At 35.7% G+C, this 25,705-nt stretch overlaps 4 protein-coding genes across 8 annotated transcripts; 1 reads left to right on the forward strand and 3 right to left on the reverse strand.

The window, feature by feature from the left end:
- Positions 1,498 to 6,669, reverse strand: LOC18607091. 3 transcript variants are annotated; one of them, XM_018114627.1, is made up of 16 exons: positions 6,366 to 6,669; positions 6,192 to 6,242; positions 5,382 to 5,501; positions 4,735 to 4,794; positions 4,526 to 4,627; positions 4,325 to 4,408; positions 4,126 to 4,244; positions 3,918 to 4,019; positions 3,606 to 3,722; positions 3,126 to 3,224; positions 2,899 to 2,965; positions 2,379 to 2,432; positions 2,215 to 2,304; positions 2,080 to 2,139; positions 1,925 to 1,963; positions 1,498 to 1,792 (listed from the first exon to the last, which is right to left on the reverse strand). In XM_018114627.1, the coding sequence occupies exons 2-16, from the start codon at positions 6,192 to 6,194 to the stop codon at positions 1,673 to 1,675; spliced, it is 1,236 nt and encodes a 411-aa protein (XP_017970116.1). In that variant the 5' UTR covers positions 6,195 to 6,242; positions 6,366 to 6,669; the 3' UTR covers positions 1,498 to 1,672. The 3 variants fall into 3 exon arrangements, with proteins under 3 accessions (XP_017970116.1, XP_007041143.1, XP_007041142.1); XM_007041081.2 differs by lacking the exon at positions 6,192 to 6,242 and having other exon boundaries at positions 6,366 to 6,668; XM_007041080.2 differs by lacking the exon at positions 6,192 to 6,242 and having other exon boundaries at positions 3,126 to 3,191; positions 6,366 to 6,667.
- LOC18607092 (uncharacterized protein At5g08430) lies at positions 7,871 to 14,937 on the reverse strand. Of its 3 annotated transcripts, none has more exons than XM_018116583.1 (11): positions 14,659 to 14,937; positions 14,381 to 14,541; positions 13,807 to 13,886; positions 13,059 to 13,246; positions 11,884 to 12,754; positions 11,226 to 11,335; positions 10,761 to 10,820; positions 10,162 to 10,212; positions 9,842 to 9,912; positions 9,265 to 9,518; positions 7,871 to 8,623 (listed from the first exon to the last, which is right to left on the reverse strand). In XM_018116583.1, the coding sequence occupies exons 2-11, from the start codon at positions 14,476 to 14,478 to the stop codon at positions 8,100 to 8,102; spliced, it is 2,307 nt and encodes a 768-aa protein (XP_017972072.1). In that variant the 5' UTR covers positions 14,479 to 14,541; positions 14,659 to 14,937; the 3' UTR covers positions 7,871 to 8,099. The 3 variants fall into 3 exon arrangements, with proteins under 3 accessions (XP_017972072.1, XP_007041148.2, XP_017972073.1); XM_007041086.2 differs by having other exon boundaries at positions 11,884 to 12,760; XM_018116584.1 differs by lacking the exon at positions 9,842 to 9,912 and having other exon boundaries at positions 9,265 to 9,481; positions 11,884 to 12,760.
- On the reverse strand, positions 16,629 to 18,998 carry LOC18607093 (probable xyloglucan galactosyltransferase GT17). Its single transcript, XM_018115294.1, has one exon. It carries the CDS (start codon positions 18,334 to 18,336, stop codon positions 16,831 to 16,833), a length of 1,506 nt encoding a protein of 501 aa, XP_017970783.1. The 5' UTR covers positions 18,337 to 18,998; the 3' UTR covers positions 16,629 to 16,830.
- Positions 19,101 to 25,545, forward strand: LOC18607094 (probable disease resistance protein At4g27220). The gene is made up of 3 exons (XM_018115291.1): positions 19,101 to 19,114; positions 21,492 to 21,862; positions 22,050 to 25,545. The coding sequence occupies exons 2-3, from the start codon at positions 21,494 to 21,496 to the stop codon at positions 25,359 to 25,361; spliced, it is 3,681 nt and encodes a 1,226-aa protein (XP_017970780.1). The 5' UTR covers positions 19,101 to 19,114; positions 21,492 to 21,493; the 3' UTR covers positions 25,362 to 25,545.

Below are 25,705 nucleotides of genomic sequence, written 5' to 3' on the forward strand. Positions count from 1 at the left end.
TCCCTTCACTGATGAGATCATCGAGCTGCCCAAGTTGGATTTAGATTGTGCTATCTTCCCCTCGTCCTTGGTTGCCACGTTTTCGTTGAGTCTATATAATCCAGATTGTCTTGTTTTCTGTTTGCATATAGGAGATAGAATTATCGGTGTTAGCACATGTCGTTCAGGTGACGAGACTTGGAAGACTTTGAAGTTCCAAAGATTTCCTTCGTCTAATCGGCCACGTAGTGCAACCTATTTAGATGGATCCTTTTATTGTGTTTTCTCAGACGGTCAATTGGGTGCCTTCAATGTTGCTCTCCAGGAGTGGACTTTAATTGGAGAATCATCATGGCCAGGCTCCGCTTATCCAACTTCAAATTCACCAGTTGCTCTCCGGAGGTGGACGACTTTACTTAAGAGAATCATCATGGCCAGGATTTGGTTATCCATTTGCTCTCCAGAACTTGAAGAATCATCATGGCCAGGTTCTGCTTATCCAACTTCAAATTCAGCAGTTGAGTTCATTGCAACTCCTAGATTAATGCCATGTCGACCGTATCACCGTTATTCATTTTTAAGGTTTGATTTCTCAAAGAAGTGTTGGGTTAAGGAATTGGGTACCATATTCGAATCGGATCCTCATCGAAGAATCTTACCATTACCAAGCGAAGTGTTTGAGTCATCAAAAACGAAGTTGCATCTTAATGCATGTGTACCTAATTTACTTCATGTAAACCATTCTGTACAATCTATATATATTAAACTTACTTCGACGTAACTAGAAGACTTTCAGGAATTCAAGTAATTTTTATATATATATTTTTTTGTATTACTGTTTTTTTAGAATTGTTTTCAGGAATTTAAGTAATTTTTATTTTTTTTCCTATTACTGATTTTTAGGGTCTAAGCTTTATCAATTGGTCGATGGTCTCAAAAATATTAAACACCTGATGAGACTTGCTGTATAAATGGATTATACAAATCAAATTATATAAATCTACATGATAATTTGACATACTAAATGTATTTTCAGTTTCGTAGCTTAATACAATATAATTAGTTAAATTATATTATGGTCAGGCTCTGGTTTTAAAGTTTGATTTCTTGGGACTCGACCCTCATCCAAGAATCTCAAGAATCTTTTCAAGCTCTCAAGCAGTGGGTGAGACAGCAAACACGAACTTGCATCTTTATGCATGTGTATCTTTGCCAGTCATTAGTATGTATATGGGGATGCTGTGGAATGCATATGTATTGATTTTTTTGGAGTAAAATCTTTGTTTTTTTTCCTATTAGTGTGTTGGATTCTTTTTTTGAAAGAACTATGCAATATTGAAGACAACCCAAAACAGTATATATACAATAAAAAAATCTCCTTTAGTTTCCATTGTTAGGGCCTTTTAACTGACAGAAGCTGTTATTCCCTTGAAACTAAAGGAATTAAATGATTATTGAAGGTGAAGCAAAGAAACGAAGAAGCTTATGCAATACAAAAAAGCCAAGAACTTCGCAGAATACAATTGTAAAACAGTACAACATTTCTAATCAACAAAACATATTTACATTGTCATTCAATGAATAATGAATAACAATCTCTTACATCCAAATTTCCTCACAAATTTACAATCCTTTACCTTGTGAAAAAAAAAAAAAACCATATGATTGAGAAAATCATTTGTACTCTAAATAATTAGTGAGTGCTTTTGTTAACTGATTGTTGGTAAGGATCAACCCAACATTTGTCCTGGTTGACAGCATTTTCCCATCTTTTACGGAACATTTGCATTTCAATGAAGGACTGTCTTCTCACCTGCAAGCATTTTATAGTTTGTATGTATGTATTATAATGGTTGCATATGTATGTATAAGTATCTATACTGAACTATGAGAGAAAATGGAATATGTTAAACAACTTATAAAGCAATGTCTAAGTGGCCCTCACTTCAGGTCTATTGTCAACTTTATGAGATTCAGATGGTGCCTGCAATTTAAAAGAAGGTGAACAATGCTATTAATTAAGAAGCATTTGTGTTAAGCAAATTCATGTTCAGGAAACATAGCATTTGTGTTAGGCAAATTCATGTTCAGGAAAAATACCAATGTTTCCGAGTCAGAGGAGGGCTGCCTCCGAGTAATGTTAACTCGTGTAGAATTTAACTGCATCATAAAAAAATGATAGACAGTCAATAACTAACAATGAATTCCATTTACCTGGATTTGATATAGACTTGCCTCATTTTCAGCCAAAACACCAAGTGTAGAAAGACCCAAATGAACTATGTACTCAGCATCAACAACACCAACATTTTTCATACGATCACCCTGAAAGAGAGTCCAAATATCACTGGAATGCCCACAAGAATCAGAAAAGGATGTCACATGGTTTGAAAAGTTACTTGTGCACAATAACCAAGCTGCATATCAAGGCCCCAAGCATGGATCAAGTCATTCTGTAGGGCAAAGGAATATTAAGAAACGGTTACTATAAAGGTAGATGCAATGAATACAAGCAAAAGCCAAATTGAGATCTTAAAAGATACCCAAACAACCAGCTGCTATATGAATTTGAGGTTAAACTTTCCTGAAGTGTACATGGGATTTATTTCATGGCCTTTTTTGTTTTTTATAAAGATCAAACAAATCGTGCAATTTCGGTACACAAGTAGTATACATGAAGTAATGATTTTTGAATACTTTCAGCTAATAGAAGCAAATTAGATAGAGAAGAAAACAAAGTAACTGAATCTTATTTGAAAAATGCCTTGCCATTATGTTGCACAGTTTACCATGAAGTTCAAAATGTTGTTGGGCCACTCAGTTCAATAACAATGGCCAAAAACAATGAGAATTCAAGATGTCAAATACTCAGCCTTTGTGCAGCCAATATGGCTGAGTGCATACGAAAATATTTCTTACCTGGATCATATACCACGCACAGCGCCAGGCAGCTCTTGAGAATACAGGGGCCATCATTTCCACCCAACTGCAAAACAGATTTCATTAACTGTTGCTGTCTGGTCATAGCTGATGTCTCCTTTTTCAAATAATTGAAAAGCAAATACTCAAAAATAAACTAGGATATCACATGAGAAAAATATTAAATTTTAAAGAAAGCATCCAAGAGCTGTGTAGTACTAGTTTACCCTATACATGGAGGAGCAGTGCTGCGGCCATCACACCTTCCACTGCCTTTAAACTTGTACATCCTTCTGTTCAAACGAGATGGATTTATAGTGTCATAACTAGCAAGATTAAAAGGACATCATTAAGACATACAGGAAAATACGTCCTCTGATCTTCATGAACAGTATAATGAGATCATAAGACAGATTTGTCAGTTAAAAGGAAGGTTTTAGCTCTTAATTGTGACAGCTTGGCTACAAAAACACATAATCTACTCTGCAACCACTGAGACATGTCCATCTATTACCGTGCTACTGAAGAACCAAACATCTTTTGTATTGCAAATGGCATGTTCTACACAATAGGAATTTCAGTTACACTGAAAATATTTTGAACCCTTATTAACATGTAAAAGCTAATTCTCCAGTAGACAAGGTCCTGGTCAGACCAAACAGGGGACTTGTTCTTGAAAGGATCTTCCAATGGTTTACACAACTGACCTGTGCACTCTTGAATTCCTTCTGCGAGCTGTGATTTGATGATGCACCTCTGACTTAACAGGATCAAGTGCTGGTTGTGATATCTCCAGCCCCTCATCTTCAACTATAGACAAATATCTACAAAAAAGTTTGGTATATTTTAAGCTCAAAATCTAAATTACAGTTCTAGTAAGTGTGTGTGCAGACAATGTTACAGACCAAGCTAAACAGAGCTTGACATTTAAGTATGTATGCATGCTGATGTGCATAGGAGTTTGACGTGAAGGACTATGAAAATTTCAGACTTTTTTCACATAAATGTAGAATACTTACTGTTTTGGATCAAAGTTATCTACTCCAAGGTCCTCATCCCAGAGAAATAAGTACTTGTAATCAGCAACTATGTCTGGATGCAAGAAACGTTTGGCAAACCACCTATAACAACATATCTTAACAGCTGATTAGCATGGATATGACATATGTATCAGGTGCACACTGCTGTGAACAAGAAAGATAAACATTTGGGACTACACAAAATTACCATTTTGTTTGATTCACTGCAGAAACATGTATGGCATGATCACTCCACTCCAAATCTCTCCATTCATCCACAATACCATCATAGTGGAAAAGCATCACAACAAAATCACTTGAAGGGAACTGCAAATTAGTGATCAGTATTAAGCCTAAACATAATAATATAATTTTGAAATAAAAAGGCATTTGAGAAGTTGAGGTACCTTTTTAATAATTTGATTTACAATTTCCTTTTGCTTAATACCTACAGCAATGGCTAACAAGTTTGATGATGGCTCTAGATTGCCCTGAAATTGCAGTATAAGCATATAAGACAATCAAATAAGATCAATCAAGTAGCACATGAAAGTGTCTGTGTGTGTCTTAGTCTAGAAAGTTTTCAACGTAAAGTATTAAAACAGTACATTCTTCACAGTGTCACTCCATAAAGGTCGCATTTCCAAGTTTGATGTTTTGACCACAATTCCTTGAGGTAATGCCTCACTTCCGGGAGGCCTGCATCGAATCTGTGTGGGAAAAAAATGATTTATAGAAAATCATATATCACAATACATTTCAAAAGACTTGACATTTTATTCTAAAACAAAACATTCTCTGCCTAAAGAAAACCAACCTTGCATATATTGGATTTTGAATTCTGAAGCATATTAATCACCTCCCATCTCGATAACCTCTGTATACATGATTTACAGAAAGATAATCTCAGCAAAAAATCTTTCAGACATGGTGTTCCAAGAGAAGACATCCATGAAAAGTTGAAGTCACATTGAACCATGAAGTTTGAAAACAAAAAAAAGGTTTGGCAAAACCAAAGCATGGAATTTAGATTGTGTTCAACAAACAGTTGCGTGATTAATTTAATTAAAGCTGTTTTAAACTTCATCTGACAGTGAAGACCCTTGCATGTGGACATACTATTTTTTCCCTTACCCAACCGTGGTAAGTTTCTATAGATTTCCTTTATTTCATCCGCCAACCAATCTGATATTGCACTTTCATGCATCAACAAGTGGAATAGAGCTTGAATTTTATAACACTGTCACGGGAAGTTGACAGAGTTAGAAGGATTCCGTGTTAGCTTTAACTACTTTTTCATATGCCTTAAGCAATGCTGAGTATAACACAGTTCCAAATTCCAAGATAAGGAACATTTTCACCAATCAAAATCCATGAAAGAAATGACTCAACACCATACCATTCTGCCTCACGAAAAGGAAAAAGTAAATTTCAACAAAGAATTACAAAAGTAGAAATACGTACATCTTTGTATTCCTTAGCAATAAATGCACCACTAATGAAGTAGGCACCACAAATCAAAGAAGCTACAACAAAAAGACGGCAGAGGCATGACCTAGTCTTTGGATCCGACACTACAGAAGCCTGCAAGGAACATTCAAGCAAGAAGAATTATAATTATATTCCATATCATGACAAGATTAGAATCTCGAATAGAACAGCAAAAACAAAATAACTAAGAAATCCCTGATCAGACACCATGCACTGAAACGAGGAAATAATAAAAGGAGTGACGGAGACCAACTGAAAATCAGGCAAGTCACAGGCCAAATCATTCAAATAGCTTTGTAAAAAACAATGCAATCCAAATAAAATTGCAGTCAGTTTTAGTCATTATAATAGAAAAAAAAAACATAATAAAATATTCAAAATTCAAAATCCTCTGTTCTCTGCAATCTTCTCTCCAACCAAACCGTGGATTACAAAAGTTCACTGAAGATTCTGTACCAGATTAAATCAAACTCAAAAGCAGAAGAATCACCACATACTTTTGTCACAGCTAAAACACCAGGAAGGAAAATCAAATAAGAAAATTAGAACTTAACTTTGAATCATGAAACAAACAAAATAGGCTTCCCACATTTATAAAACAACAGTAACAGTAGGACTCAACATGCTGCAGATTCTATCACAGCTCTTTCTTTTCTCAGCAACCAAGCAGGAGCTAAAAAAAGCAATTATGATGGTAACAATCAAGACCAGCAAACTAATCTTCCCTACTTATTCAGTTCTAATCACTCAAATTATAATCACAAGTAAACCAAAAACAATCACCATTCCTCATGCTCCACCAAAACCAAAAGACCCTTTCAAGTTCATTGGACACTGAAACAACAAAAAAACCAAAGAAGTAAAAAAATTGAAGCAGACAATCACGAAAATGAAAGAAAAGAAAAACAACTTCCAACCCATAAATTATTGAAGCAGAGAGTTCTAAACAACACTTACACAATTGAAAGCCTTCATCTTTTTGCATTGAAAAAACCCAAAACCCAGATAGAGATAGAGAGATACAGAGATGCCCAAACCAAAAAAAGTTTTCTTTTTGCTATGACTTACAGCATGAGAAAGTCTACAGCAAAAAGCAAAGAATGAAAAAGAGAGAATATATATTAAAGTAGCCAACTTCTGCAATGTAAAGAAAACGATGTCGTAATTTGAAAGCAAAAGCAGAAATCCCTCAGAATCAAAGAAACAAAGAGCAAAATCAAACCACTGCCTTTAAAATAAAAATGGGTAAAAAACATTTTGAGAAAGAGAGAGAGAATGCAGTGAAGCATTTTAAAAAGTTATTTATTTATTTATTTAATGTTAGTTGGCTGTCGTGTTCATTTGATGGATTTCAGGTTTTAGTAAGTTGCAAAGATATACAAACGCACGCGCCGGATTCGACGGAAAGATGGTAAGAACGTGCGAGTAGTGGAAAGAAAGTGGTCTGTTCGAGTGTAGGAAACAGAGTATACTCGCTGTTATGTAATCGCCACGTGTCAGACACAGTCCAATGTTTTTTTCGACTTTTTTCAGGTCTCGTAGACTGAGAATGTGGCTTGCCAGTTGGACTCAACAAACGTGCCCCTGTCTTAAAATAGTAACTTTTTTATATTAAAAAATTTTTAAATTTTTTTATAATATGAATATTTAATATTTTTTAAAAAATAAATTTACAAGGAAGGGATATAATTTTATATTTAAGTTTAATAGAATTCGTTAATATTAAAATAATATGTAACATGGCATGATGTCTCAACAAGGTATCCCTTAACTTATACTGTTAAGAATAATATTAAGAAAAAGGGAAAGGGCAAAATGAGAATGGAATCTCCCCAACAGCAAGACATGGGGAAGGATACTTTGAATTTAGTTTAAGTCAAGTGTTCTATCAATTGCAAATTTTTTTTATTTTAATTTAAAAAATAAGATAATCTTTTCTTCTAACATGATCTTATCTGAGATTCTAAGTGTCATCAGTGGTTGGAAGTTGGTTTTGGATACTATATTATTATAATTATTATAAGGACATGAAAAGAAGTTTTCTTTACATGTGTCATTTTTTCGGTTTTATTTTTTAATATGTCTTAAAATGATTTTTTCGTTAAATTTTGAAAAAACCCAAAAAAGAAATAAACATTTAAAGACATAGAAAGTATAATTTATGATTCATCGAAATCAGAATCATTTGAATAAAATTATTTATCTTTTTATGTAAAGTTTTCTTTTGCTCATCATTTTTATGTAGGTAAACATGAAGATCAGTTTGAATAAGAGTTTATCATTTATTTTATTTTGACTACTTTATGAAAAGTATCTTTTGTTCCCCACTCTAATCTCCCCATGATCTTTCCATTACACCAAGAAATGAATGAATAAATTTTAAAAAAAAAATTGAAGAAATTAGGATGGAAGCTGCTGAAAATGGAAAGAGAAGGATCCCAATTCCCATGCCAGCCTACAAATTCAGACCCAAACTTTAGTCGTAGGATTTCTTTTTCCACCAAAAGGGGTATGTCTGTATTTCACTATACTGCTTCATGCACAAAAATTTGGTAATTTAACTAAAACAAACTATAAGTATTCAAAAATGTTTGAAGTTCATATCAGAAGTTATTGTTCTATGCTCCTGTTGCTGGCATTGCTCTTTTGTGCCTCCGGCATGTCTTCTGGACAGCAAACGGTATTCCTTGACTAGCTGTTGAAAATCCGTGGGATAGCATCGGTCAGAAGAACTGCCTCTTCTGGTCTCTGACCACTCTTCAAAACCTTGAATTGTAACTGGCAACAGCTAGACTCACTCCATTGTTTAAGCACTGTCATAGAGTAAGGGCCCTTGATGTTACCGGTTGGACTGATACAATACCAATCCCGATCCTCGAATGGTTGCTGGCTCACTGCAACCTTGGCATCTTTTTCATCATCGCTTAACATAATCACTTCAACTTGCTTTTCCACTTCACCAATGTTTGCTGGCTGATTTACCTTTTCCCCAGCGGCATCACTATGTTGCTTTTCCTGATAAACAGTATTGGTTTGGCCATCAGAAAATTGTTTTGGCAGTAACTGAGGAACAGATGTCCCGGGACAGCTCTGTTTTACTTGTTGAAAATGTTGATTCCTTTCTGTTTTATCACCTTCAACTCTAGTAGCAATAAATTTAGAGTGATGAAGATGATCATCAGAAATAAATGCTTTCGTGGGTTGCTGCTTTGCTTCTGGAATAGGTACACCAAAAGCTTTTCATTAGTGGCTCCAGCAGCTTTGTCAAAAAAAAAAATCATATAAACTTGCACATGGAAAACTTTTATGAGATATCTTTTTGTGATTAAATGAGACAATTTTTTCAGTCCATAGCAGTAAACTTCAAGAGTTTTGCTCAATGATGGCAACTTTCCATGCGGGGATGAAGTTTATTCAAGATTGTTTGATCTCAAATTTCATCAAAAGGAATTAACTTAGGATTTGCTTGATATATTTTTCCTGAAACTCAGGGCACTGGCTTCCCTGAATGGTATCATGCATGTGAAGGACAAGAATTTGGGTCTTCCCCTGCTATTGCATGCAAAGTAGGAATATTGAATTTCCTCGAGACTCAAAAAGTTAAATCTACATTTGACTATTTGATTTTGGATGCAATTGTGGAATCAGTTAATTCCATAACTAGATATGACAATGTAGAGATAACACAACAACAAAACAGCACCAGAACAAGTTAGATGAGAATTACTCATTAATGCTCTATTCTGATTGAAATTAGATTTCACCCTTACTGTTCGAAATCAATTTCATCATTGAACAGAAATAGAACTGTAGAAATTATGACAGAAACAAAGTGCAAATCATAAGCACGTCATACCTGCATCATCCATTCCATCATTCCGGCAACAAGAAACTCCATTGTTCTCCAAGATACTTGTTTGAATTCTAGAAACCGATCTGAGGGTTGACTCTGACAAGGTTTTATGTTCTTCTTTGTCTTCTCTGGGAGAGTTCTCAGAGGCAGGTTCAGGCTCTGCAACATCAGCAACCACTTCTGGAATCTCATGTATTAAGCGTGATTGTTCTGCAGGCATCTGAAGCAATAGCATTCTATCCGTGTACTCAGAGAGTGTAAAAAAATAACAAGGTTAAGGGTTACTTTATCTTCTTCTTGAGATATGTATCGTACCTGATAAATAAACAAACCAAAACTGGCAGGGGCGTATCGTGTGTGAGAGTGAGCTTTTAGATATCTAGAGAAAGTAAAAATGAAACTAGCATTATGTTCATATTTGGCATTGCAAAAGCATATTAGAAAATGTCCGAACAAATGGATGACTTGGGAATGATACACCATTGTTATTGAGTATCCTACCCATTGAAATACTGATTAATTATTGATAACTTTCAGTATATCTTACTATATAAACTCGTGAAACATTCTCAAAGGATATTCTCTCCTCCATCCTTTCTCATTTGCCCGATTGATCTGGTTTTGCAATAGAACCAGCTCCCTCATAATCCACTTGTATATTTTTTCAGGACAATGCAGCAAAGTTAGAAGTAAAAAGTTAATTATAACATCAAAGGCAAGAAGAGCAAACAGAAAGAATGCTTAGAAGTCCCACTGAACATGGTTTTACAATACTCAATAATCACCCATCAATTCTCAACATATCTAAAATCCATCTAGAAGTTATTGCCTCGTGCATCCCCGCAGTTATAATATAATTCAAAACTCATAATTCTTAGATATTGTATTCAGAATACCTACATGTTTGGTTATATCCTTATGTAGGCTTCTGGCTTTCTGCTCAAGCTCCACCTGTCAAACAAGGCATTCAGGTTAATATTTTTTTATTTTTAATTTCACTCACTAATTGTCATTTTCTCATATAAGGTATGCAGCTCTTTTTTGTTTGTGTCTTTTCATTCCCCTTCTCCTTTCAAGGGATAGTGCATAATTATGTTCAAGCATGCAAAGTAGTAAAAATATGAAAATACTCTCACATATCTTGAAGGAAACATGTTAATGGAAATATGATACAAATATAATGGTAATAGACTGATAAATTTCCTTGGCAGATGTTAACTTGGTCCATAATAAGATGGCACAACCCCATTTGGTGTTCATTCTGTGAAAGCAAAATTTCTTGCAGAAACAAAAACTTGTAAACACTAATCGTTTATAGCTAAGTAACAATGCTATCATTATTCACCATAAATGTCATCAATGTTTGAAGGATGCTTCTAGCCCACACAGTATATAAAGAAATGTGAAGAAAACATATCTATATTATAGCTGATTTTCAAGAAGTGATCCTGTAAACCAGCTCTAAGTCCCTAAAAATAATGTAAAAATTAAGAACTTACAACAGTTGGCCTTTCAAGCCGGCGACTTCTCATTCGCTGATATAAATCCTCACATTCTTCCTGCAAACAGGACTAGACAGGTAAGTCCACTATCACTATCTGGCAATTTGTAAATGAAGAAAATGATAAAAAATCTCCAAGAAAATCACATCATTCTTAGAAATGGATCATTAGAATTCATATTCAAGAAATTTCTATTTTAACCAATTGTGAACAACCAAAATCCTCACAGAAACCTGTCCTTGGTTTCCAAGAATTTTACTGCAGCAAGTCTCACAACTGAAATTAAATTGATATAACTTGAAAATTCAAGATTTTATAGAGTTGTCAGGGATAAGAAACTTTTTATTCCAGTTGATTCTGACCTGCTAACTATTAAGATTCTGTAGTTCCTGTTTCAAAAGAAAAAGATGGAAGGACCAATCAAAAGAAAAGGAAAATTCAAAATATTAACATCATAATTACCTCAGTGAAGTCATCATCTGATAGCTTGCAAACAGGAACATCATTCACCATGTTAGAAACTTGCAAGAGAATTATAGAATTCATACCTTCCTTTGAAGTTTCTTTTATGCCTGAGAAGAAGCAAAATAACACTATGAAGCGAAGGCTGATCAGTTAAGTTCGAAGAAAGTTTAGATATAAATATATAAAATAATAGCATTCCACGTTAAGAACATCAACTGTTGAAGCAGTGAGGGTAAACCATACCAGTAAAGATAAAAAAATAATAATAAGCCAGATTTTTTTTCCTAAAAAATGATTACATAATTCCTAGGGTTGCTATTTCTCTTCAGTCTCCCTTTGAATTTTTTCCCATATGGCACCTGCTGTAGTTCAGAAATATTGTAAATGCTTCTTAAGGGGAAAATTATGCCCCAAGCATATCCAATAAGCCATAACTTGGATGAGAACTACTCCCAAAATACATTTCACTTTTCTTTCGTTTTACCAGGACATGGGTAAGAAATATTGACATCAAATTAGAGGAGCAACTACCACAAGTTGTATGCATTATAGATAGAGAAGATTTCCTCAGTTTCTTTGTTAAAAGTACAAATTAATTAACAGTATATGATGCTATCACTTGCTTAAAGAGATTAATAGTTGTTTAAACAATTACCTTTAACTTGCACTAGCATGTGAGAATTTTTCTGCAAGTAGTCATTTGGGTCTGACTTTACCCTCACAAAACTCCCCATCATTTTACCATAAAATGTATCAAGTTGTTTTGATAGCTCCTGTACCAAACTCCTCTTCAGATAGACAAGCTTTATATTTGCAGAAACTATGGCTGCCCAATAGCCTTGCCGTGGATTCAGAGCTATTTCCTTTTCCTCAAACTTTTGATCAGGGCTAGACTTTCGCTGCCGTTTACAAGGAACTAATATATTATCATCATCTTCTTTTGAACTAAATCCTACTGAATCCTCTGATTGCTCCCAGTTCTCAGCAAAATGAACTGCCAGGAGCTTATAAATACCATTTTTGTTGACTGATTTCCTTCCCAAAAGAGACTGCAATCTTTCATCACAAACAACTTTCTTCTTTTTTTCTGGGTCAAACAGCTTGTGTTCTCTGCAGTATTCTGTAACTATGGTAGCCACATCATGCTGAGACAATTCTTGCATCACACTTTTACCAGCAGATGTGAGGAATTCAGTAAGTTGTTTTGATGCCCATCCAAGGAATTCCTTTTTGTTTGGCTTTCCCTTTCTTTTAGTCAGAGAAAGCTTTACTCCCTTTCTTTTCCTACGTTGCACTTGGTTATCACTCAAATCATCATCCTCAGAAACAGTAAGCTGACCATCATCTTTAAAGTCACTGGCTTCTTCTTCTCCATAATTGTTTGCTTGAAAATCATAATTTTTGCCATCCTTCAACAATTGATATGAAGAATGCACTTGTTCTGAAGTTAACCCTTCCTTTTCTTTCACCAACTTCCAATAGCCTTTGAAAAAGAATTCATACGTTTCTCTATCATTGAAATCTACCTTCAACTACAAATCAACTTGGTCAGTCAAAGAACAAGGAGTAAGAAACCTCAAGTTCATTTTGTCCAGACAAGAAATGAAATCCTAAAAAAACATAGTGTAGCACTTTATCAATTGAATTTCAGAGTTAACATGTATCAATGATCTTTGGCTGAAAAGAACATGGTAGTGACTTATTGAGAAAGTCATTTTACACCGCTATTCTTCCTTCAAAAATGAATAAGTAATATATCCCAAAAGAAATGGAATCTCACAAGGAGTTCTAAATAAATTTTCGCAGAACTTAATACGAAAAAACCCATACCCCATTGGAGTTGGCGTCCTTCTTGTCTTCTATAAGCAGAACAAGCTCTAAACATGTATTGCAGAAACCCCTTTTCCCTTTGACTAACGCAAATTCAGCATCACAAAGACAGCGCCCACACACAGCAGATGGACAAGAAAAGCAATGAAATTTGGCAGGTTTACTGCAAATGAAGCAAAAGTGCCAACCTGAAAGATAGATGCACCATGTAAGCCAATACAATATGTTCTACTAATGATGCATCATGGAGTAAGAAAGAAAAAAAAACTCTGATAATTTTTAATTAGTCCAGCCTGTTACTCTGTTTTAAACTTCCAATCATCCTAAGAAAGGATTGAAAACATGCAAAAATGTTAGTGTGATTAGCGAACACTATAACATGTTTTCTCCAATATTTAGTTGTCAAATGCAATAGCGTCAGGTTAAAATTTAGTTGAAGTAAGAAATTACATGAGACATAATTTAGCAGTGATGAATAGCAAATTAACTTCTCTAATCATTCAAGACTACAAGATTTAATTATCTTATCAAGGTAATTCCCATAACATGTTTAAGTTAATACAGGTGAATAGGACAAGGGTTTCTATGAACCATTCAATGTTGTTTCTTTCACACCATTTTGAATTGCAACGGAACATCAAGACTCCATTTGATTGCAACTATTGGAACTTGCTTTTTGCTTTCACAACTAAAGCAGAAAAACATAAACAGCTAAACAATAAAGTATGCTTGGCTACCAAACACTTACCACAAAACCAGCGTTCTTCAGTCTGCAACAGAGAATCGTCCCTTCCCACACACTGGGGATGAAAACTTTTGAGACACTTCCTGTAAGAATCAAGTTGCAATAATGAAGTTTTCGAAAAGAAAGGCCGCCACCGGGCATTATACTAAATTTTTGAGCTAGCCAAAAGTTTGATTTTAAACAGATTAAGATTGCTCTAATCACAATAATTTGATAATAACAACCATTATTATTGATAACATTGTTACACCCCAAGTATATATATATTTTTTATTCAGGAATTGGAGAAAGGGGAAGATTCCAACTTTGCTCTTTTGAAGAGAGGGACTATACATGGATTGCGTCAAATGCTCTGGGTGTAGAACAGTAGAAGTTTAATTTTTTTATTAAAAAAAAAAAAAGATCTACCCTTGGGGCACTGCGCAGAGACAAAAATGCTCGTACCATCTCCAACTCAGCCATGTTAACATGTATCCTTTATACATAAATAAATGAATGAAACAACGACTAAGAGTTCACCTTGTCCTGCTTGTACAAGTACTAATAATAAGTTGGGCTATGGGTTTAGAGTACTCACCTATAGTCACAGACCCTGAGCAACCCACCATCTTTGCAAAAGAAGCAGTAATCTTCTGCTATGTCTTCCTTCTTTCTCCTACTGTTCTTCCTCCCCATTTTTCTTCCTTCAAACTCCCAAAGCTACTATCTTTGGAACCCCAATTGTTTCTCCCAAACCCTCTTGAAAAATCAGTAAAAAAAAAAAAAGGAAGAAACATAGTAAATCTCAACTCTTAAAACCAACAATTACAATGCAATTCGTCTCCCCTGGTGATCGACCCAGAGATGGAAACATACCTTTGAACTTCCAAACGTCAAGACTTTAATTTTGTAGCTCTGACAAAAATATTTTGTTTTTCCTTTTAGGAAAGTAAAGCCTCCAGAGAGAATTAGAATGTTTTGAGACGTTTCATTGCCTGGAAAAAGAAGAGAGTGAAGCAAACGTGGCTTGGTGTTAGAATGGAATGCGCCGGAAGCAGCAGCAACGAGGAAACCATTACACCTGAAAACATTTGCCTCGAAAAAAGAGACCAAAAACCTCCATGGTGGCAACTGGCAGGGGAAGATCAAAAGTACAACTCTGATTTAGTGACGAGGAGTATAATATTTTATAAAAAAGTAATGGTAAATTGTGGTAATTACTAATTAGAGATTTTTTTTGTTTTAATTTTCATAAAAATTAAGATTTTATTATAATTGATGTCAACTTTTGAAATTTCTAATAATACAAATATTTAACATTTTTTAATAAAAAAAAGAGTATAAAGTATTTAAAAAAAGAAAAATATTTTAAAATATCTAAAAAAATAGATGAAAAAAAAGTAATTTTTTCTTTTCTTTTAAATATTATATCTATTTTTTTTTAAAAAAGGCTACCCATGAATTATGCATGTTTCTCGGTAAGTCATGAGTAATGCATTTTAGGAAATTTATACTGTAGACTAATACGGTGATTAGCCATAAAAAATATTACTATGTATGGTAATGAGTGATGACTAAGATATATTTTAGCCAATTGAAGAGTGATAATGCTAGTGTGGTTCAGCAATAAATGCAAACACATAATTAAAATATGAATTTTCCAGGGATAACAATAGGTGGTAATTAGAATACTAAAATTTATAATCATAATTAAGGATATTTAATTAAGATATTATCCGAATTAAAGTTGCTCCAAATATTTATTCTAGGAGCATATATATTGTCTTTTATCATAACGAGATTACACCTTAATACATTGGAATATAAGTAATCATCCTCGTCTCACTTCTTCTTCTTATAGTGAAATAAATTAATTTCGTAATTCTCTTAAAAATAGGAGAGAAAAACAAAGTACTTTATCGAGAAAAAATATATAATACTAGTAATACTAACAATTGAATAATTAAAATTTAATGAAACCAAAGTTACTAGTAAAAATAGTCTCACAAAATATGAAACATGTACCCTAATTAACGTTACAATTTCTTTCTTTTTTGGGTTAAATCAAAGATATTTATTAAGTAATCAAAACATTATAAAACTAATCAATAATTAACCGATCAAATAAAGTTGAGTGCTGATTTGCACAAAATTTGAGTAAATATTTTGGATTTGCTTCGGATTTAAAATTTTTTTCAGATGGGTAGATAAATTATTTAGGTGAGAGTTTTGATTTTTTTTTTAATTTTGAATTGAGGAGATTTAGTTGTGATTGTTGAGATTTAATCCTAGGAGATTTGTCAATTAATCCTATGGAGAGGGGACATCATATAATGCGGGGACTTGAAGTTTAAATTTCTAGTTTTAGCTTAGGAAGGGGTAGTATTAGTGTTGTTTTGTTTTTTGAATATTTTAAATATTTGAAAACCGAAAGCTATGATATAATAAAAAATTACATATTAAGTGAAGGAATTTTATTTTTGTCTGAGTCTATTTTGATTTTGTTATCTCTCATAGACATTAAAGAGTTAAGTCTGCTTTGATATCATTAATCACGGACCTATTAATTCCTTATTTATTAATTTAAGACATATCTCATTTTTTATATTGAGATTCGTGATGTTTTCACTTTAAATGCAATAAGTACATATTAATCGAAATAATATCACTCTTTCGAATTATCAACGAAAATAAAAACATTTTGATCTGTTGACGCCAAATATATTTCACCAAAACATACAAGAATGTCTTCCATGGATGTCAAAATCTAGCAATATGAAGGTGAGGGTCCCCAATCCCCATTGTACTTTTCTTCGTCCCCACTGCATTTAAAGTCAAACCAGAACTGAAAGCTTTAAAGCATTATCTGCAATAAATAGCCGATATCGTTCATGCATGCAAAGGGCAATCTGTAAGCAAAGATCAGAACGTGGGTATGCATGTTCACTCGTGTAAGCCACGTACAAACTGAAATTAATTCACAACAACTACCTCTGCACACACTTCGTTTTTATGAATTTATTGGCTCTATCCTTACTCTAAAGCTAACTACCTAGACGCAGCAATGGCGTTGTCGTCTTGTATTTTGGTCCTAACATGGTGTGCCAGGGCTTCAAGCGCAACGTCGACAGCATCTTCAAACCCGAGATCGGTACTGCTCGCATTAGGGTGCGCGTAAGTGAGCCTTGGGATCATATCGATCACCGTAGCTCGCATTCTCTCCACCTCTTCTTCCGATATCTTCGACAGCTCCTCTTCTATTCTTTTGCTTCCGTTGCCTTGTTCATCAATATAAACCGAATATTCCGACGTCTTCTCAGGCAAAAACCAAGCGTACTGCGTGTACGCCGTGTGCCGGGAGAAGAACACCGGTATACAACCGGAAAGAATAGAGTCGAACGTTGACCTCCTCGTGAAGGAATCGCCGGGGGCTTGCAGGCAAAACTGGGATTCTCTCATCACTCTTAAGATTTCGGCAGGGTTGTAGCACTTGGGGTTTCCATGGTTACATTGCTGCAGCTTGCACCGGGTGGACTCCGCGCATTGCTTTATCATTTCGTCCCTGATGGCTGCTTTGTCGACGCCCTTTCGTGGGGCCCCGATGAAGGAGAACAAGTAGGGCCGATTTGATCGCCGCATCATGCGCTGCCATGTCAACATTTGGTCTGACGTGGACGGGTGGAAGTAGGAAGGGTAAGGGATGCCGTGTTGGTTTGAGCCTTGCCAGGGATTCCTCTCCACGGTCAGCACCGACATGTTTTTCACAGGTGGCAGATTTAGAAGACAGTTCGCACCGAAATCGGGCCCACTCTCAATTCTCATGAAATCCCATGAGGTTCTCCCCAGAGCAATGAAGTGGTCCTTACCGTAATGCTCGCGCCACGCGGGTTGGTCTTGGAGGTAGTCACCCAATCGAACGGCTAACGCGTCGCGCATTGTGTGATTCTGCTCGCGGAACTTGCTGGACACGTGGAGACCACCGTAGAAAGGAACGTAGAAGAGATTGGCCTTAGCGGGATCCCTCGTGCGACAAGGGTGGTTCTCCACACGTGCGTGGAAAATCATCTCCGCTATGAACTGGTGGGTCGAGAACCAGGGATTGACGTCGCTCGAGCCGAGGTCCATGTTGTCCAGCGGCTGGCCTAGACCGCGGTTAGCCACATGGGGACACATGTTGGTGTAGACATTCAAGTGGCTGCAATCCTCCAGGAGGCCGACGTTAAACTCCGCAGGCAAATTATACACATAGACTGACACCCTCCCGTTGCATTTGGGAGATGACAATGTTGCCGTTGTTCTGGGATTTTGATGAACTCCATAAGAAGTGGTGGTGGTGGTGACGGCGGCAACGGTGTTGGTGGCGTATTGGGTTTTTGTCGGTGGGAACCAAAACACTTGTAACAAAAACCAAAAGGAGAGAAACACGAAAAGAAAGGCAGTGTATCTAAAGTGGGGATTGAGCAAGAACTTGAAGTAAACGTCTTTGCTTTTTTGGTATTTTTCTTTCTCTATCCATGGAACTGCAGCAGAAGGCTGCTTTTTGGACAGAAACATGAAGATTAAGACAGAGACAAGGAGATGGAGGAGAGAATCAGATCAGTAGGAGCAAGCAGGTTTTGCTGGTGGGCACTTGGAAGACAGAGACTGCAAGACCTCCACATAAAGAAAAGAAATTCTTCTTCTGAATCAGTCCTACTTGTCTACTAAAATAAAGGAGAATTATTCCATAAACTATACCTACCACAAAAGAAAAAAAAAATGAAGGCAGTAGGAAGATGGAAAAGAAGGCAACACCTAAATTTGATGCGTTATGAGCTGGGGCAGGAACAATCTATAGGAAAGCGTTTAGTCACTTACTGTTTGGTAGTGAAGAAAATGGAAAAGAAAACAACAGAAACTCAAAGGGTGGGGACAAGATTGAGTGAAGAAGACAAATGGTGTGGCCAGCTTCCATGCACATGTGTGTCACGATCTTACGACGTTGACAACCATGGAGAAAAAGAATTGTAGGTTCAACCATGTGCTTGTCGTGAAATGTACACTTAGCCCTATAGCCAGCTTCCACGTTCACCAAGCTTGTTGTCACACTCCGTTGAAAAAACTTCCCCGCCCAGCCAAATCAACTCGGTTTTTCCACTAGCCATGGAGCGTCTGTAGGCATAGAAAGAAAGCAAGCAATACAGAAAGAAAAGTCAAGTCTATTAATTGAAAATTAAAGAAGAATATGAAGATTCCCTGGAAACAATGAGTTTTCAAAAGAAGAAGAAGAAGATGACAAAAGACTGAGAATAGAAGAATCAATCACCCCATTGATTTTGCTGCATTCGACTAGGTAAATCCCAATTTATATATTCTGATTCATATAGGCTAGTCCTTTTTTTTAATCATTTTTTTAGAATAAATTTATTTTTCATAAATTTTTATTTTTTTCATATTAAAAAATATTGAATATCTATGTTATAAAATTTTTTAAAATTTTCATATAAAATATATTAAAATTTTGGTCTTAATTTTCGAAAAGACTGTCGAATATGTCACACAGCTAAGGCCCCTTCTAAATTGTGACTAATTAAAGATCAATAACATAATCATATTTTAATACCTATTTATTTATTTAATATATGTTGATGTTTCGTAGCCTAATAATTTGTTCAACAAAAAGAAAAAAAATGGTTGTTAAATTTGGTAAATGATGCCATTGGTGGATTTAATTAGAATGCTAGACAAATGTTTGAGTCAGGATTTAGTTCAAATGTCCTTGCAGCATAATAAATTATGCTTGAAAAAATGAGTTTTGTTAGTTAAATTATTGAGTTGAATATGATTAATTGTCAATCAATCATGCTCTACCAAAATTAAAAAACAAATTCATCAATAATGAACCAACATTAAGTGACATTCTAACAAGTCGTATATTATAATGATTTTATAAAAAGTTTTTTTTCAACTATTTTGAATGTGACTAAATGGAAGAAAAAATGTTGGACATTTTTAATTTAAATCAAATTAAAGTTTCTAAATTTCAAAGAAATTTGGTAACAATTTAAAATGATTTTTTAATTTTTAGAAAATTATAAATTGAGAGTTTTTAAATTAAAACGAGGACGAAGGATGGTTTTCTTTGGAGCATTAAGAGCGTAAACTTTCATTAATTACATATGAAATAAGAAATGGTAGAGAATAAAAATAATTGAATAATTTGAATAGCACAAAGATTTTGACATAAAAATTTATTAATTATTCATTTAAATAATACTCGCTAAATCATTATAGGTTCAGGCATATGTTTCATTTTGATTCCATTTTAATTATATTTTATTATTATTATTACTGAGTATAATGTGACGAAAAAGAAAAATTTAAACTTTAAATCTTGATATTGTACTTAAAAAGTAATATTTATGGACCGTCAATTTTTTATTTCTGTATAATGTTAAATAAAATTCTTAAATTATTTTTAAAAAAATTCAAATAAGTATATATTCTTCTATTACGTTTAATGAAGACCCTATATTTTTACTTTGAGTTAAATGTACTCTTATGACTAACAATTCCTTATAATTGATAATTAACTAATTATTTTAACTAATGACAATTAATAAACGATTAATGGTTAGGATTTTCTTTTGATTGAAAATATAAAGATTTGATTACAATTTCTTGCATTTGTTATCTAAAACTTTATGCTCCTTTTATTATTTTTTTTTATAATTAGCATGGTAATGATGCTTTTCATGGAATTAATTTGACTTCTTAAAAATATTTTTACTTCAAAAGATTTAAAAAAACTTTGTTATCTCAATGTAAAAATAGTTAAAAAAAGGTCAAAAAAAGGATAATTTTAATGGGGAGTCCCATTTAAAATAATTTTGGGTTAAAGAGCCCACAGGGTTAGAATCAGGCCCATTGGAAATAGTTCAACTTTGTACGAGCTCTCCAGGTCCACATGGGCCATTGTTAACTGCCCAGCCCAATATTAAAAAAAAAAGAAAAAAATATTATCTAAATCTTTTCGGGTCATATTCAGTCAAGATGCTCTTCGATGAAAAACCTTCAAATTCTGCAGATATTAGTATCCCTTGCGTCAAGTAACTTGACTTGAATACAATATTCTAATTCATATTCAAGAAGTTGCTTGTACTTGTTAGAATAAACCAAATGAAATTGACTGTCGTATCAGATTTCTTTGATCGTTCTAGTGTTCTGCTTTTGTCATGGACGACTGTTCCGGGACCTGTCCACAACGGCACTGGAATCTAGTTAATATTTTTTGTTCAAAACATTTCATTGTGACCAATTCTCCTTCTCTTCTCTCTTTTCCTTTCTCTTCCGCTTTCTCCTGAGTTTTCAATCGTTTCTTTCTCAATTTTCGTTCAAGGTTCATTCCCCTGTTTTCTCAAATCTCTCCCATCTTCGGTTTCTCTTGTCATATTCTGTTGGTTTGATAATTTGTGAAAGATTTGAAGTAGCAGAGCAGTTGGTTGATGGGTTCTTTTCAGCATTATGGTTTGCGGGTGTGTTTTGGGAGGGACCCTGACTGAAACCTGATGAATGATAAAGCCTGGAAAAACAGGGGAGGAGAACCCGCACTTTCCTGGAGCAGCAGTTCATCTCATTTACTATATTATGTTTTGTTGGAGTTGCTGCCTCTGGTGAGCAGCAAAACAATAGATGTGGCTCTCTCTTTTTGAATTGGATTTTTGATATAGTCATGCAGCTCTTCAGGAAGCTCCTACAGGACAGCGATTTAAGCGAGACGCTCTCGTTTCCAACCGAAAGTTTGAAGGCTTTTAATTTACCTGATGGAGCTGATCCTTCCATGGAGTTTGAAGCAGAGGATGCCATGGGGCATCCCTGGCAGTTCCAACTCACCATTCAACCGCACGGACCTGATCGCCTCCATCCCGAACCAACTCTCAGCTCAGGCTGGTTTCACTTCGTTTCCCAAAAGGGTCTCAGGGCAGGCGATGAGGTCGCTTTCTATAAGAAGGAAGATGGGAGCAGAGGACCGCCATTCAAAATTGAAGTTCAGAAAGTGAACACATTCTCGAATCCTGATATACAGCCCACTGTGCAGTACGTATGTACATTTAAACATTTTACTCTGTTTTCTTTTTTTTTTAAAATAATATTTAAGGAATTGGGTTCAAATTTCTTTTCTTCCGAATCGAAAAAATATAACAAATGATATCTATAGAACTTATAGTACTTGTATGATGCTCTCAAGCTATTGCAATGTGGAAAGAATTGATCGTTGGCATTTGCAGATTGAGAATGGGAAGGATCCAAATGGCAAACAGGGCGTAGCTTCTGATATTCAGTCAAGTGAACCAGAGCCTGATGATCGAACTGTCACTTCTGCAGTTATCACCACATCCAGTGGCAAAATGCAGAGTTCAGACAGCAAGCTTCCAAATTTGCGGTTCCGCCAGCAAGCACGTCGGAAGGTACACTGTGATTTTTTTTATCAAAACCGTAAAAAGTTTAAACAAAATAAGGAGGTGAGGAAGAAATGTAAGGTGTTGAGCAGGAAGAAGGATGCTTTGCTCCTACTTTTATCTTATCCCATGGTTATGATGGACAAAGATCAATCGGAGAAATGGATTGCCGAGTCACAAAAGATCATGAGAGATGTGAAATCAAATGAAGAAAATTTGTTTGGTGAAGAGGCAGAAGAATGGCAGAAGAGGCTGCAGGGACTTTCTGCACGTGTGCAGAAGCAGCTGGATGTTCCCCTCACGGATGATGTGGAGGGAGTTTTACCAGGAGACATAGTTGAGAAACTGTTTATGTCTGCAGAAGCTAATATAGGGCCCCAGTTGGAATTGGATAGAAACCGGAACTTGGTTTCCGGAGAGACATCAGAGTCTACGGTCTCATCAACACACTGTGAAAGGGAAGTAACAGGAGAGCAAGATAAAACACAGCTAATGGCTTCAACAAGTTATGCTGATCAAGTTGAAGAAGTTGAGTTAATCGCGCACGAAGCACTGCCTGTGCCAGAAGAAGTATTTGATGTTGCAGTTGATTTCGCTGTTCGTCAGACTTTGGATTGTATAAAGAGGGGAGATATTAACCGTATTCGAATAACTGGGAGAAACGAGCAGAGGGTGATAGAGGCTATAAAGCACCATCAAGATGTGGCTCCTGAATTTAGATATATCCTTGGTTTCACTTTACCGGAGCATCAAAGTAGTGCAGAGGTTCATGAAGTTATTGACCGGCAGTTGGATCTTAGGCTAAGCAGATGCTCTGGTTCTATTAACCTCGCACCTGAATTTAAACTGTCTGACAACTTGCAGTCCTTAGGAATTTTTTTGCTTTTGGAGGATTCTTACAAAAAAATGAACTTTGATAATTTGAGTCTCCCTTTACAGATAAACCTTAATGATTTGGATAATCATTTACATCCAAGTGTCATGATCTTTAATTCTAAAATGGCAGCTGATCTGGAGATTAGAATGGAGGATCATCTATTGCCATGGGAGGTCTTCTGCAGGAATGCAGGTGAAGTTCTGCTTTCACCTACTATCCGACAGATAGCAGCACGTATAGTTAAAGAGTGCCGAGGAAATCTACAAGCCATCCTTCTAATGGCCAGGTCCTTGAAGACCGTTACTGATGATGTCAGCCTGTGGGAACTTGCGGTTCAAAAATTGTCCAGGCAGCCGACATCTGAGGTAGAAGATATTGACTATGTCATGGTTAATGCATTAACATTCATTTGGGAACGCATGAACAATAAAACAAGACATTGCATCAAACTTTGTACATGGTATCCCTTGGGAGAGAAGATTGATAGAGCTTCACTAATATGCCATTGGATCCAGGATTGTCTGGTTGACACGTATGATGAAGGAAATGATATTCTCCAAAGCCTTGTCGATGCCTTCCTGGTGGATAATTTGCCGGAGTTAGATTGCATCCAGCTGCGAAGAGAGATCTATGATGTCTTAGTGAAGGTTCTTATACCTAGAATGAGTCCAGTATTTCTCATGCTAGGTAGTCTAAGATTGACTGAGCCACCAAAAGACGAGGAATGGGATGCCAAAGAGATACACTTGATGGATAATGAACTATCTGAGCTACCTGAGTCTCCAAAGTGCCCCTCTCTGATTGCGTTGTACCTGCAGAAGAACTTGGATCTGATGGCTGTACCTTCCTCTTTCTTCAAGCACATGCCAAATCTTCAAATCCTGGACTTATCACATACCAGTCTCAAATCTCTGCCAGAATCACTGTCCAGTTTGGTTACACTGAGAGAACTCATTTTGAAAGGCTGTGAACTCTTGATGGAACTGCCTCGCTATGTTGGAGAATTGAGGAATCTTGAGAAACTTGACCTTGACAAAACTGAGATCATAGATCTCCCAGCAGAGGTTGGAAATCTTTCCAAATTAAAATTTTTGAGAGTGTCATTTTACGGATTTATGAACTGTAGCAAAACAAAGTTGTGCCGGGACACTATTATTCACCCTGGAACAATATCAAAGCTCTCTGAGTTAACCGAATTAAACATTGATGTCAATCCAGATGATGAGCGTTGGAATGCAACTGTGCAAGCTGTTGTTGAGGAAGCGTGCAGCCTGAAAGCTTTAAGACAACTCAATCTACACCTGCCAAACATCCAAATATTGCAAAAACGTAGAGCAGGTAGCACATCTTTGGTGCATTATCCATTACCTCGATTCAGATTTACTGTTGGTTATCATAAGCAACAGGTCATATCACGAGTTCCAGAAGAAGCTGAAGCTCACTTCAAAAATGGGGAAAAATGCTTGAAGTTTGTGAAAGGCAGGGATATCCCAGCTGAGATGAAAATGGCACTGAACCACAGCACAGCATTTTTCCTAGACGGGCATGCCACTGCCAGGAGCTTGTCTGATTTTGGGTTAGAAAATATCAAGCAGCTTAAGTGCTGCTTACTAGCAGACTGTCATGAGATCCAAACCATTATTGATTGTGAAGAGGCTCACGAAGAACATGATTCACTCGAAAAACTACAGTACTTGAATGTATACTGCATGAAGAATTTACAGAGCATTTGGAGGAGGCCTGTTCGTAAGAATTGCCTAGCTAGCCTGAAGTTCCTTGCAGTTCACGCATGCCCCAAGTTGACTACCTTGTTCTTGCCGGATTTGCTTGCTAATCTTGTTCTGTTGGAAGAGCTTATAGTTGAAAAATGCCCACAACTAACGAGCCTAGTGAACCTGACAGACCATTCATTCTCTAACCCAGCAACTGATTGTTTTCTTCCTAGCTTAAAAAAGATTTCTCTTCTTTATCTACCAGAACTGGTTAGTATTTCTAGTGGTTTGTGCATTGCATCAGAACTGGAAAGTGTAGGCATTTACAACTGCCCAAAGCTCGAGAGCCTTTCTACAGTGGAAATTTCAAGTGAAAACTTAAGAGTGATCAAAGGAGAAAGTAAGTGGTGGGAAGCATTGAAGTGGAAAGAATCAGAATGGGGAAATCGGCTAGATTATCTGAATGGTATCTTTTCTCCAATTATCAGGGAGAATGATATAAAGACACAATTGGCAGCAGAGGGACTTGTAGAACTTAGTTTTAACCAATAGACAACAAGAATGGTAGGTAGGCTTGGCAACTGCAGGTAATTTTCGTTGTAACTCTCAGAATGTCCAACTGCAGGTACTTGAATGTTACAGCAAAATAGATGAATGAAATATTCAATTCAGTCTTTGTATATTTAGTAGCAAAAATACTTTCTTTTTAGGAATCAATTTCTGTAGTTTCATGTTTTATGGAATTTTGCCATTTCATTTCCTTTTGCTTTTTGCCCCAAAATATGTCAAAATCAAAGAGGACAAAATTTTGATTTGGAGAGAGTCGAGGATTATATCTGGTTGGAATTTACATCAATTTGATAGTTTGGGGGCGAGCTTGCTTATACCTGTACAAC

This window comes from Theobroma cacao, chromosome 2, assembly GCF_000208745.1.
Source record: "Theobroma cacao cultivar B97-61/B2 chromosome 2, Criollo_cocoa_genome_V2, whole genome shotgun sequence".
NCBI lineage: Eukaryota > Viridiplantae > Streptophyta > Magnoliopsida > Malvales > Malvaceae > Theobroma > Theobroma cacao.